At 42.3% G+C, this 12,971-nt stretch overlaps 1 protein-coding gene across 3 annotated transcripts in view; it reads right to left on the bottom strand.

Annotated features, from left to right (window-relative positions):
* The window catches only part of kalrna (kalirin RhoGEF kinase a), a 125,513-nt gene extending 113,294 nt beyond the window's left edge, over nt 1–12,219 (bottom strand). For all 3 annotated transcript variants that reach the window (XM_034573466.1, XM_034573468.1, XM_034573467.1), the window contains exon 1: nt 11,920–12,219. In XM_034573466.1, coding sequence (XP_034429357.1) covers nt 11,920–11,986 — 67 coding nt within the window. In that variant the 5' untranslated portion in view covers nt 11,987–12,219. The remainder of the gene's footprint in view (nt 1–11,919) is intronic.
* Between the last annotated feature and the right edge of the window lie 752 nt (nt 12,220–12,971).

The raw sequence follows: 12,971 nt of genomic DNA, 5'->3' as shown, positions 1-12,971 counted from the left end.
GGAAGTGAAGACGCTTCGTGCATCTTTATTTACAGTCTATTATCTCCATGTCTTCTTTCTTCTCAAAAAGAAACGTATGGCAGGTTTGCAACAAGCAATTCGTAAATCAATTCCAACGAGCGTCACAATTGAACGGAAGCTTTTTATTGCCCGACAGATGTAGGACTAGAATCCAGATGGTTACAATAAAAAACGGAGAAAAGCAGCAAAGCTAAGAGAAACTAGAAACTAGAATGACTGAAATGGTTAATCAATGCACCGATCTGTCAATTTTCTCTCCATCAACCCATCGATTAACTGAAAAGTGCTTCAGCAGTCAAAACAAAACGAAGAGTGAAAAATCAGAGCAGGTTCTGTTTTTAAAAAAGGAGCAAGACAAAAGGAATCAATAACAGATGAAGAGAGAGCACAGGTCTGACTGACTCGCCCTCAGGGCGCTTATCTGCTCTCTGACAGCTCAGCCCGCCGCCGGGGAGCCGTAGCTCTCTCTCACACACACACACACACACACACACACACACACACACACACACACACACACACACACACACACACACACACACACACACACACACACACACACACACACACACACACACACACACTTAAACGAGGGGTGGTGAGTAATTACTCCCGGTCAAACATACTGCTCCTCTCAAAGGAAGCCCTGCTAAGTGTGTGTGTGTGTGTATATGTGTCGTGACATTCAAGCTACGATTGGTCGAGCTTGGGCCGCAGGGAGCAGAACAGAAAAACTGATTGGATGACTGGACCATTGGCTAGAATAAAGCCTCTCCAGGGATCCAGGAGAAAGCTGCAGTTTCTTTATTTGATATATTTATATAATTTGTGAGAGTTATTTCAAATTCAAACGTGGGGCAGTAAGGACACCTCAGAATCCTCACTGAGAAACACAAGAATTCTACAGCAGCCACTCTGTCATTGGGGTATAAGCCTATAAATAGCTGCCAAACATCCCCTGTAGAGATCTTTGACAGGGGAGGCAGTGGGGTGGAGACAAAGAGCCAAACAGGGAAAGTCATTTAAAGGAATCATATGATGTTTTTTTCAGTGTTTCTTTCAGTGTGTTATGAAGGTTTTTTGAGAATGTATAAGTTCTGCAAAGTTAAAAGGCTCCTCTCCTGAACCTTGCACCGTTTCAAGCAAACCTTTCGTTCAACATGGAAACCTGGAATATGGATTTGAGATTGAAAATGCATGACATTTTAACTTATACATGGCAAACATTCTTTCAGGGTTAATTCTTGTTCAGTTAATTTTACTGGAGATTTATTATTGTTTTACTATTTACCTAATTCTATTTGCTATGTACTTAATACAGTCAAAGTTTTTGTTTTTCTTCTCTGATTTGAGTGTCTGAGGCAAAGAGGGCATTTTTTTGTTATAAAAATAAAACAGACTCAATTTATTTGTACAAATATATATATAGAATTGAAGATAGATTTTAACAGATAGTTTTATCATATTTAACTATTCTCATTTTGCCTAAGAGTCTGGATATCTGTGGCTTTTAACAGCTCGGTGCTGCTCTGTCAATCAGGATAAAAGCTTTCTGTCTATCTTACACACACACACACACACACACCCCCCCCCCCCCCCCACCCCCACACACACAAACACACACACACACACACACACACACACACACACACACACACACACACACACACACACACACACACACACACACACCTGCCCACAGCAGTTAATGACATCAAGGTCTATTAGCTAGCAGCACTAAGCAGCCAGTAACACACACACTCACGTACATGTCTGTAAAATGTCTTTGTGATCGATTATAGTCAAAACGGATGCTGATTACACACACACACACACACACACAAACACACACACCATATGGCTGCAGCTGTCCCAAGACTAGAAAGCTTTTAGGGAGGGAGGAGACAAAAGGAGGAGGAGGAGAGGAAATCCTTTCTTTGTATTTATCTATTTAACAATCTTTCTCTCTCTCTCTCTCTCTCTGTCTGTCGGAGTCTACCTCTAGCTCTCTCTCACACTTGTCCCCTGGTGGGTAATAGGGGATAATCCACTTAAGCTGTTTCTCTCTCTCTCTCTCTCTCTCTCTCTCTCTCTCTCTCTCTCTCTCTCTGTTCCTCTCTGTCCCCCCAACAACCCCCCCCCCCCCCCCCCACACACACACACACACACACACACACACACACACACACACACACACACACACACACACACACACACACACACACACACACACACACACACACACACACACACACACACACACACACACACACACACACACACACACACACACACATCAGTCTTCACACCCATCTGCCACTGTTCCTGGCACTGGGTGTGTGAGTTGAAGACAAAGACAGAGATGGATGAAGGGAAGGAGGGAATCCCGGCCTCTCCTCAGCAGCAGCATCTTATTGTTCCTGATGACAGTACACACACACACACACACACACACACACACACACACACACACACACACACACACACACACACACACACACCCTCTTAAATAATGAATGTGTTGCTCCTCCCTCTGAGTTTCCTCACCATGACTAAGGACTGAGGCCTCATTTAAAGGAACAGGACACTGGATGTTATTCTTATTGTATATCAAACTGATGGGATCACACGGGTCAGTAGACATAGGATCAAATGATGTGTGCCATCTTCAAACTCGGCCTCCATTTCCATTTCAGAAACACACCTGTAAAGCTCCGTGACTGCATCTTGCATGACAAAATCTGTCCACCGACAAACACACAGACAATAAACACCTGCAAAAATATTCAAAATGACCTCTGTGCTAGTTCCTGCACCATATTTTGTCATGCACGCACACTCACAAGATGAAAATCATACTCGCCAGGCTGCCCTGACACTAAGACAAGTTGAGCACTGGTTTTATTTTGTTCAGTTTTACTAACGGAACAAAAACTTCCATTAAGGTCCAAAATACCAACACATTAATGAGCTACAGCTCTGCATTGGGTGACACACATACAACCATCCCACTGCCATAAATAGTCCGATACACATCAAATATGTGGCCGAATAACAACAAATACACAATTTCCTTCTGTTTGATAAAACCCACAGTGTGCAGCTGTCGCAGGAAATGACTTACCTTTGTTATAAAATAAATATTTGTGACATGAAATCAATATTGTTATCATCTACAGTGGATCAAATGACAACATAATGAGCATACAGAGAGTTATCGTCTGAATCTGCAGCTCCTCTCGGCTTTAAAAAACTTCCTAGTGAGTTTCAGCTTATTGTTTATCTGAGCGACCCACAACTTCACCGTTCTGATTCACTCTCCAAGTATAATTCTGGCCACAGCCGGCAGTTGTTTTCATCAAAAAAGCTCTGAAGAGGCTCTGTACACACTGGTGCGTGGATTTGGAGGCTTAAAGGGAGTTGGTGGAGACCAAACAGAGAGCTAAATGAGAAGGAATATCAAGTGGCAATATGTGACAAGTATTGGTATACCCAGTGTGTGACATGCAGTGTGGCTTGGGCCGCTAATTTCTGTCCGAACAAATACGAGCCAGACAGAAAACGCTCCAAACCCAAACTGACCCTAAAGTTTTCCCTGGTTACATGCACATGCAGAGTAAAAAATAACGTAGATGAAAACTGAACTTGAATATCATTCAAAAATGTCTGCAGGAACCCATCAGGTAGCCACACTCTAATATACATTTTCAGGTGTGTTAGTATGAACGAATATAAATTCTGATACAGAGCTAAAACATTAATTTATGTTTAAAAGCGTAGCAGAGTCGTCTTAGCTTTAAAACTACACTAATGCGACAATCAGCAATATTGAATTCCAGCTCAGAGCGACTACATTGGATGAAGCCTGTGTTGAAGACGCACCAGCTGCATTAACAGTTAACTGACAGATCATACAAATCGGAGGATTAGCTCTGCACCAAAGCTGCTTTGGGAAATTACATTTTAATAACATGATATTCCAACATGGTGCCGGGACACCCCTGCTGTGCACTGCATGTATAACACGACGGTATAATGTCGACTCCATGGGAAATGAACAGTGTAGAAAATATTAAGACCAAGAAGAGATGATAAAAATTGTTGAACTGTTAAAAGTAATTTCTCCAGATTTGAATTACCAAAGTAAGTTGCATAAAGATTTTTGTGGCTCCACGTTGACTTAAATGATGTCAACTGCATCGGCACCTTATGCAACATCATGACTTCCAGTAAATGTGTTTCAGGGGCTTAAGTGTTTTCTCTTTTCCCTTTACCACAAACTTTGGGCTTGTAATTTTGCAGAACCTTTACATTCACCTATAAAGCACTTTATAGGAAAGAAACCCTGAAAAAAACATAATTTAAGCTCCTACATGCAAAGTCAGTCGCCTCCTGAAAATAAGTCTAATAATATGTTAATGTAAATTCATGGCAGCTTACGATCATAGGTTTCAGTGTAAGTGCTAGTAATACTGGTGGATTAGCATGAGACCAGGCAGTGTTAGTGACAGTGTGATCTCATTAAGATTCACTTAAACAACAGCCTTTATCATTAGCCTTAATCCCTCTACATAAACTGGATAATTGATTGTAATGACGCCTCAGCTCTGACAAACTGCAGCTTGAGATTCTGATGAGAAACATTAAAGAAAAAAAACAACACACATCATGAATATAATTCATCCAAAATCTCTGCCTGTCCCTCTCTCCCTCTCTGTCTGAGTTTGAGCGACTACATTGCAGGTTAATCTGGCTCTAAAACGGGAGGAAGTGTGTGTGTGTGTGTGTGTGTGTATGTGTGTGTGTGTGTGTGTGTGTGTGTGTGTGTGTGTGTGTGTGTGTGTGTGTGTGTGTGTGTGTGTGTCTGTGTGTGTCTGTGTGTGTGTATGAATGGATTACTGGTCATTCATCCGTGTAATGTCTCTGCTCACAAACTACTCAAACACACACAGACACACACATACTGTACACTTTCCATTTTTATCCAAAGACCAGCAGAGTCTGTCTAATTCTCGCACACACACATGCATGCACCCACACACACACACATACACAATATCTGCCATGTCAACCAGAGGAATTAAATCTTGTAATTATTTCCTTTATTGAAAGAAACCTGTGCCAGCAGACATGAGGTGCAGACTGGAAGTTTCTCCTCGGGGTGAGATGAGGTCTCCCTCTCAGACTTTTATCCTCAGAGTCCGATGATGGTTGTGTTCAGGGTGAAATGAGGTCTCGTCAGAGTGAAACAAGATCTCCTCTTAAGGTGAAATAAAATCTGACTTAGTATGCTTCAAATGAAACCGGTCTTAAGGTGCCTTCAGGCAGCGGGACAACAATGATTGTGCAAGTTTATTGAGGGTCGACTAAAATCCTGGTTGCACTTTAATGTACTGTGTTTATATAGCACTTTTATAACCATTACAACCAGATGCATTAACATGCAACACGTATACAACGCAACTCTATCACACTCGTCCACCGATGGTCAATTTCCTGTTTGGTGGTCGGCCTTTGGGAGCTTTTGTCTCACAATGCGATCCAGGACGACTGTTTAGGATTAATTTTTTAATCCATCCATTGTCTCTAATCTCTGTAAACAGATTCTATGTGTGAATATGAGGAATCTGTGGTGGAGGGACAAGGTTTTAGGGCTGGAAGCCTTCCGGTTTCTAGTTTGATCCATCAGGTTTGAGCAGGTTTTGGTTGCTATTAGCTTTTAAAATTTTTCTGCATTTATTCATTCTGGACCAAAAACCTAAAATTCCCAAACCTAAAAAATATCCCAGTCTGTGTAGAGAAACATTTCACTGATGTGATAAAAGAAACTGACCCAGATATACATCAGTCTACATCAGAAGCCCCCAAATTATTGGCCATTTCCCGCAAAGGCTAGTTCGTTGTCAGACATTAGCCGATGGGCTTCAAAAACAGTTATCATTTCATGGTTGTTGGGGCGATGGAGCCAATCCCAGCAATGCTCACATTCCCACAGGAAACCTTTCCATTCTGAAGCCTCGGTTTTACATTTTGTCCAGAGTGAAACCAGAGGTTTCAGGCACTTCAGTTTCCAGAGTCTGCGTTAATTTTTATAAACAGTTCATGGTTGAAACCCCAAACCTTCTTGCTTTTGGACGACAGTGCAAACCTGTCAACTCATGTGTCAGACAGCACAAACTCCCACACTGTACCGTGGGGTCGACTACAGATGCTCCAGTCTGGCCCTGCAGCTTGTTACTGTATGTGCATTGCTACCGGCCTGATTAGGCAAAACCAGACATAACCGATGCTCATTAACGCGGCTTCTTTATCATTATAAAGGTCATTGTTTACCGAATCAGCGGGAAATCATATCACCATAGCTACAGACGTTGTTTGTGGCTCACATCAGATGAGGAAATAAAATCTAATTACCTGTTCATGCAGACAGCGGGAGCCCACCTCACTCCTCACTGCTGGAATATGAAGGGCACACGCTGGGATTCAATCCCACGAGAACAGGCAGCTTTTAATGCCAAACAAGCCAACAGGATAAAACGATGTATTAACCTTGTGTTTCACCGGAGAAGTCGGGTCTTTGTAATTGGATTTTATCTAGAAGATTTATGTGAACCAGCGTTTAGCAAGATTCTGCTTTTAGCACATTCATGAGGCCGCTTAGTGTGAGGGTAGCCTTAATCTCCCAGCATGCCCTGGGTGAGGAGCTGCTGTGCTTCACCTGTTTCCAACACAACTCAGACCAGAATGAAGCTTCCTCTGTTATAAGCTGGCGTCAGTCGCCTGGCAAACTCTCCGACCTCTGATTGCATGTGTGTAGGTATGAATGCGTGCGTGTCACTTCCTGTTTCCCCTTCTGATAATTTGGGATCCTATTTATAAACGGGATGATTAGCATAACATTGAGCTGCTGTGCCGCCTGCACTTTCCTGCGAGGTTGTGCGTTTGAGTGTGTGCTTTCAGACTCAAGCCCGACACATGATGAGCACTTGAACTGTTGAACATTTATTCATTTATTCATTCAATCGGCTCTTTGTCAATGACTCTTCTGTTGCTCCTTTTTTAATCCAAGGATTCTTGCTGCAGAATTTCCATTTAATATTTTATTTCCAATCACTTCCTATAGATGCAACATTCAAATAGATCAACTTCACTTTTTTTTTTTAAGTGCCTCAGCCGCATGCGTTGAAAGGAAACACAAGTAACTGACAAAATAAATAGAAGAAAGACGAGTCGAATAAATTTGAGTGCAGAACAGTTTTAAAATCAGCCATTCATCTGTTAAAGCTGGGGCACACATTATGATTGATGAGCTGAATATACTGTAGTTCTGATTTGGGTATAATGTCTAATTAAGTCAAGTTTGTGGTGCTGAGAAATCCTAAATCATACCCTATCTTTAAAACTTTTACTTTTAGGATCAGTAGATTGAGCAGTTCAAAGATAAAATGCTGTGTTGAATGACTTAATAATCCAATTGATCAGGTTTCAGTGCAGAAACAGAGCTCAGCTCAGAAAGTGACGCTCTGCTTCCTCCTGCTCTCTCTACATTCATCAATTTATCCCGATTGAGCTCTATTTATTCGTCTTTTCTTTAAAAATAAATCGGTGTATTTATGTATGAGATTGTCCGGGTCCGACTCGTTCAAAACAGGAAAGTGTCCGGAACATTCAGGTGAGGGGGGGAGTCTGGGTAGAGCAGCAGGAGGCAGGACATGACATATAAATTCTGCTGTGGAAAGATCAGTGTTTTACAGAAAATCAAAGAAGGTGGTAGAAAAAGCTACTGACATGAATTCTACAAGCATTTGGACGTCACCGCAAATTCAATGAAAGACCCGCATCTGTTGTTTTGTTATTGTATCAACATTAAGTCAATTTAGTCACAAAGGAAGTAAAGAGCAAAGCAACTGAATGCAAAGTGTGTAACAGGATTTTTTCTGAGGAGCTGAATCTGTGATGGGACTGAAACTACCACAAATTTGATGAAACACTTGCAGAAGCAACATGCATGATAAAGTTTACAAGGAAAATGAAATGATACCAGATGATAAAAGTTGTGCTGCACAAGCATATGTTTCTTATCTCACTCCACAGCCTGACAGCTTCCTGGACAGACGGAGGAGATGTTACACATAGTTAGTAAGAGAAGAAGAGTAAGGTCGACTTCATTTTATGAGATAATGTCAGAAACATGCAACGTGATTTATGATTTGCTCATTAACAGATCGGTATCACTACTGAAAATGAAATGAGGAGGTGGGAACGAGTAAGCTCCAATTTCCTCTGTACTCAAGTCAAAGAGTCGTTCAGCTGTTCACACACAGTCGTGCATTTTAATGTGTTCACATGCTCTAAGTTTGTTTTTTATGTCGACAAAAATAATTAAATTTCACTTGTGTGTGTGACTCATTCCTCCTCCTACTCACAGAAAAACATGAAGCAAACAAAACTAACACGAAGATTAAATTCAAAGCATCACACTCTGCGCTGCAGTCCATGCTGCGAGGCCTAATCATCTCCATACAGAATCAAACACGCAGTTGTAGTTTTTCCAATTTGCATAGGAGAATAAACTGTTGGACATCTGAGTTTTACATTACACAGCAGGTGCGGAGTATCTTTCATTAGATATGACATAAAACGCAATAATGAACCCTCCAGCTAATTTTCAGCACTGCAGACAACAAGAAAACACACACTGTGACAAAGAAAGTGATTGCTCATTTCCCTACTTTAAACTGAACGGCACTCAGTCCAGACACATACCTCCACCATGGCCCAACAGTCCCTTAATTTTTAACTCTGTATTATTTTTTTCGAAATCAATTAATGACTTCTTCCCTGATCCATATCACACCCTTCCACCAAATTTTGTGGTTATCCATCCAGTAGTTTTTGCGTAATCCTGCTATCAAACAAACAAACGCAGACGAAAACATAGCCTCCTTGGCCGGTGTAAACATTCAACCATCAATCTGAACAACTCTAACAAGCTCTGAGCCTTTGGGACATACAACGATGCATTTAAGTACTAAACACATACATGAAAACATAATGTTTAATGTGAGTCCAGCTTGATAACCTCTAACTTCAATTCTCTCTGCGTCTCCACTTCACTCATACATTTGTTTAACCTCTGACCAGATTTCTATGAATCAGATTGTATTTTTCGGCCCCGTGACTCATGATGAGTCAAACGGAGGATTTCCACGTCCACCTGCTGGAAATGTTCCAGCTGACAGTCATGTAATATCATGGGAGAGAGGCAGAGGAGACGATCACACATGGAGCTGTGTGTTACTGCAGACAACACACACAGCGTCTCACAGAGAGAGTGTTAAGTGTGTGTTTGATTTAATAAACTGCCTTGGCTTGGATTGTTCATAATAAAGTTATGGGACTGAATTACACTCGGGGGGGGCAAGGCAGATTTCAGGGTGTGTCCCCCTCCAGCACTGCTGCAAACTCAGAGTTAAGTCTATTTAACATGTGTATATGTAACCCCTTTTCTAAACTGATAAAAAAACATTTATTATTATCATTTTCACACACTCTATCTCTCTCTCTTTCACACAAAGTCAAACTAAATCACTGTTTTAGACTTATTTCCATCACTGAACCCAATTAACCACAAGTATCAACACATACATACACACAATACAGCAACACATGAAATCTTCATTACACACGGTTTTATACTGTATTATTACCCTTAGATATGATGAGACACTAAAGTCGTTTTCACACCTGAACGTCTGAACCAGGCCTTGTGTGTTTGTTCCATTGTTCCCATTTGATCTGGTTAGTTTTGGTTTCACATTATAATTTATGGGGCAAACTAAAGATCGGTGAATAGACCGCGTGTGTCTGCCAGTACCATGTTGTCAGTTGGGCAGATAGGTTTTAGCTTTCACTGTAATGTCAATATAGTTTTACTGCAGGCAAAATTAACGTCCTAATCATTCAAACATTGTATCGTCTGAGGTGAAGACTGCAGCAATCCTGCAGCTGCTTCCTCTTCATCTAGTGTTTGATACTGTCTCAACTTTCTGTGATTGGCCTGAAGGTCCGAACTATCCAGAAAAGTGTTTTCACACTGAAAACAAACTGAACTATCTGGACCCAGACCTCCACCTTTGTTCGGACAAAATTTTGTCCATTGATCCGAGGCACCTTTCCTAATCAGGGTTAGGGTTAGGGTTAGGAGAACATTTTGGGGGGAAAGTGCAATTCCTTATTATGTGCACCCAATGGTCCAAAATGGTCAAATACAATCAATTTACAATGATACATGACAAAGAAAAAACGGCAAATCCTCACATTAAAGCAGCTGGAGCCAGATAAGTATTGATCCTTTTGTATTTATCAAAGAATCAGCCAGTAAATGTTTAGCCAATGGACTAATGGATACTTAAATAGGCAGGTGAGTCGTATCAGCAGCTGTCAAAACAAACATGGTCTGATTTCAGCTTCTATTAAAGGGACGAGCTGCTACTAATCTGTTTCCCATCATGTCACTGATTTCAGACCAAACAGCAGTTTGATGATGTCACTTTGGAAACAACAAGTCAAATATTTATCGACTTAATCAATGAATCAGTGATGACGAGAATTTGCCAGTTGCAAAGCCAAGTATTGCTTTTGAGCCAAGAATCTCTACAAACAGATTCTGCATGTGAATGTGCAGAATCTGTAGGACAACGTTTACCGAAATGCATTAGCTGTCGTATTTCAAGCCAAAATGCCGCTCAGACCTAAAACATCATGTTAACGGTTTGTAAACTCGCTAGTAAAAAATCTAGTTGTGAAAACATCTGGTCATAGATGTCGTTTCTCAACTCCACATCGTTCTGGCATCCCACTTTTCTAGTTTGACCAATCACGTTTGAGCAGGTTTTGGTTGTCCGCAGGTTAACAGTACATGTGGAGAGCAAAAGAGGCGAAACACATTGAAACTATCGGCCTTTTAAGCCAAAATGACGTCCGGACCTAAAGGACACCTGAAAACTTGCTTAAAAAATCTTGTCGTAGATGTCTTCCCCCAACTCCAACACCCTTCACCCATCTCATGTCGTTAATCGGGAACAGTGAAGACAAGAAGAGTCTTGGCCCGGATATCAGCTGTCTACACTGGAAGCTCAGAAATATTGGCCCCAGAGACTAATTCGCCATCAGGCAGTGGCCAATAGGCTCTGAGAATGAGCCATTATGCTCTGGTAGAAGTGTCAGACACACACTCTTGTTACCAAAACACACACACACACACACACACACACACACACACACACACACACACTATATCCATTATCACACCCTGCACACAACTGCACAGACACTTTGTCTCACCTCAGGACCATTTAGATCAGTTTAGTCACAACCATCTGTCCTTTTCATTCTGAATGCATCAGTAGAAGACACAAACACACACATGCACAAACACACACTGACAAACACCATGGTTATCAAACCTCTGATTCATGCCTGGACGACACAAATCGTCCTTTAGCAGCATATTGAACAGACATCTTGAGCTTTACTGCAGCTGATCTTCTGTGATTCCTCTTTAATTCCTTATCTTTCCTTTGTGGAGACCGTCAGTGCAACACACACACGCACACAGACAGACACACACACACACACACACACACACACACACACACACACACACACACACACACACACACGTAAAGCCTTCTTGCAGCAGCACACACAGCAGGATTTCACGTCATTTTCAGCTGGATTTTGACGCTCATCTTGTGCTGGCCCCTCTGCAGCGGCTCTCATGTGCTGCCGGTGACATTCAGCTGACTTGTTGTGATGCTGTTGTTGTGTGTCTGTGGGTGTCTGTGTGTGTCTGTGGGTGTCTGTGTGTGTCTGTGCAGCAGCTCCTGGTTCTACCTGGTTTGTAGAAGGCATCAGTGTCGGGGTCGCTGGGCGCCTCCTCGGCCGCTTCTGCAGGGTTCATACCGGAATCAATACAATCCAGCGACAAAGGAGCGGACAGAAAATAAAAGGAGGAGAAGAATCCCTGTCGTCTCTGAGTCCTCACATGTTCTCACTTCACCTCCCTCTCTCTCCCTCCATCCATCCCCTCTTTCTTTCTCTCTCTCTCTCTCTTGCTCTCTCTCGGTTGTTTGCTGGTTCACTGCTGGCTTCGTCTCTCTCTATTGTTCCCGGTCCAGCCTCTCTCCCTCCCTCTCCTCCCCCCGTACCTCCCCTCCCTCTCTCTCTCTCTCTCCCTGAGTATCTCCCTCCCTCTCCTCCCCCCGTACCTCCCCTCCCTCTCTCTCTCTCTCTCCCTGAGTATCTCCCTCCCTCTCCTCCCCCCGTACCTCCCCTCCCTCTCTCTCTCTCTCTCTCTCTCTCTCTCTCTCTCTCTCTCTCTCTCTCTCTCTCTCTCTCTCTCCCTGAGTCTCTCCCTCCCTCTGTTCCCCCCGTACCTCCCCTCCCTCTCTCTCTCTCTCTCTCTCTCTCTCTCTCTCTCTCTCTCTCTCTCTCTCTCTGAGTCTCTCCCTCCCTCTGTTCCCCCCGTACCTCCCCTCCCCCTCTCTCTCTCTCTCTCTCTCTCTCTCTCTCTCTCTCTCTCTCTCTCTCTCTCTCCGAGTCTCTCCCTCCCTCTGCTCCCCCCGTACCTCCCCTCCCTCTCTCTCTCTCTCTCTCTCTCTCTCTCTCTCTCTCTCTCTCTCTCTCTCTCTCCTTTAATATCTATCTATAAATTACTGTCAAATTCTTCTTCTTCTTCTTTTTTTTCTTCTTCTTCTTCTTCTTCTTCTTCTTCTTCTTCTTCTTCTTCTTCTTAATCATTATTATTATTATTATTATTATTATTTACATTATTTAAATTATTATTATGATCGTTGTTGTTATGATTGTTGTTGTTATTATTACTGTTATTGTTATTACTATTAGTAGTAGTGGTAGTAATAGTATTGTCATTATTATTGTTGTTG

This window comes from Hippoglossus hippoglossus, chromosome 21 (genome assembly GCF_009819705.1).
Source record: "Hippoglossus hippoglossus isolate fHipHip1 chromosome 21, fHipHip1.pri, whole genome shotgun sequence".
Lineage (NCBI taxonomy): Eukaryota > Metazoa > Chordata > Actinopteri > Pleuronectiformes > Pleuronectidae > Hippoglossus > Hippoglossus hippoglossus.
This window is presented reverse-complemented; position numbering and strand designations above follow the sequence as displayed.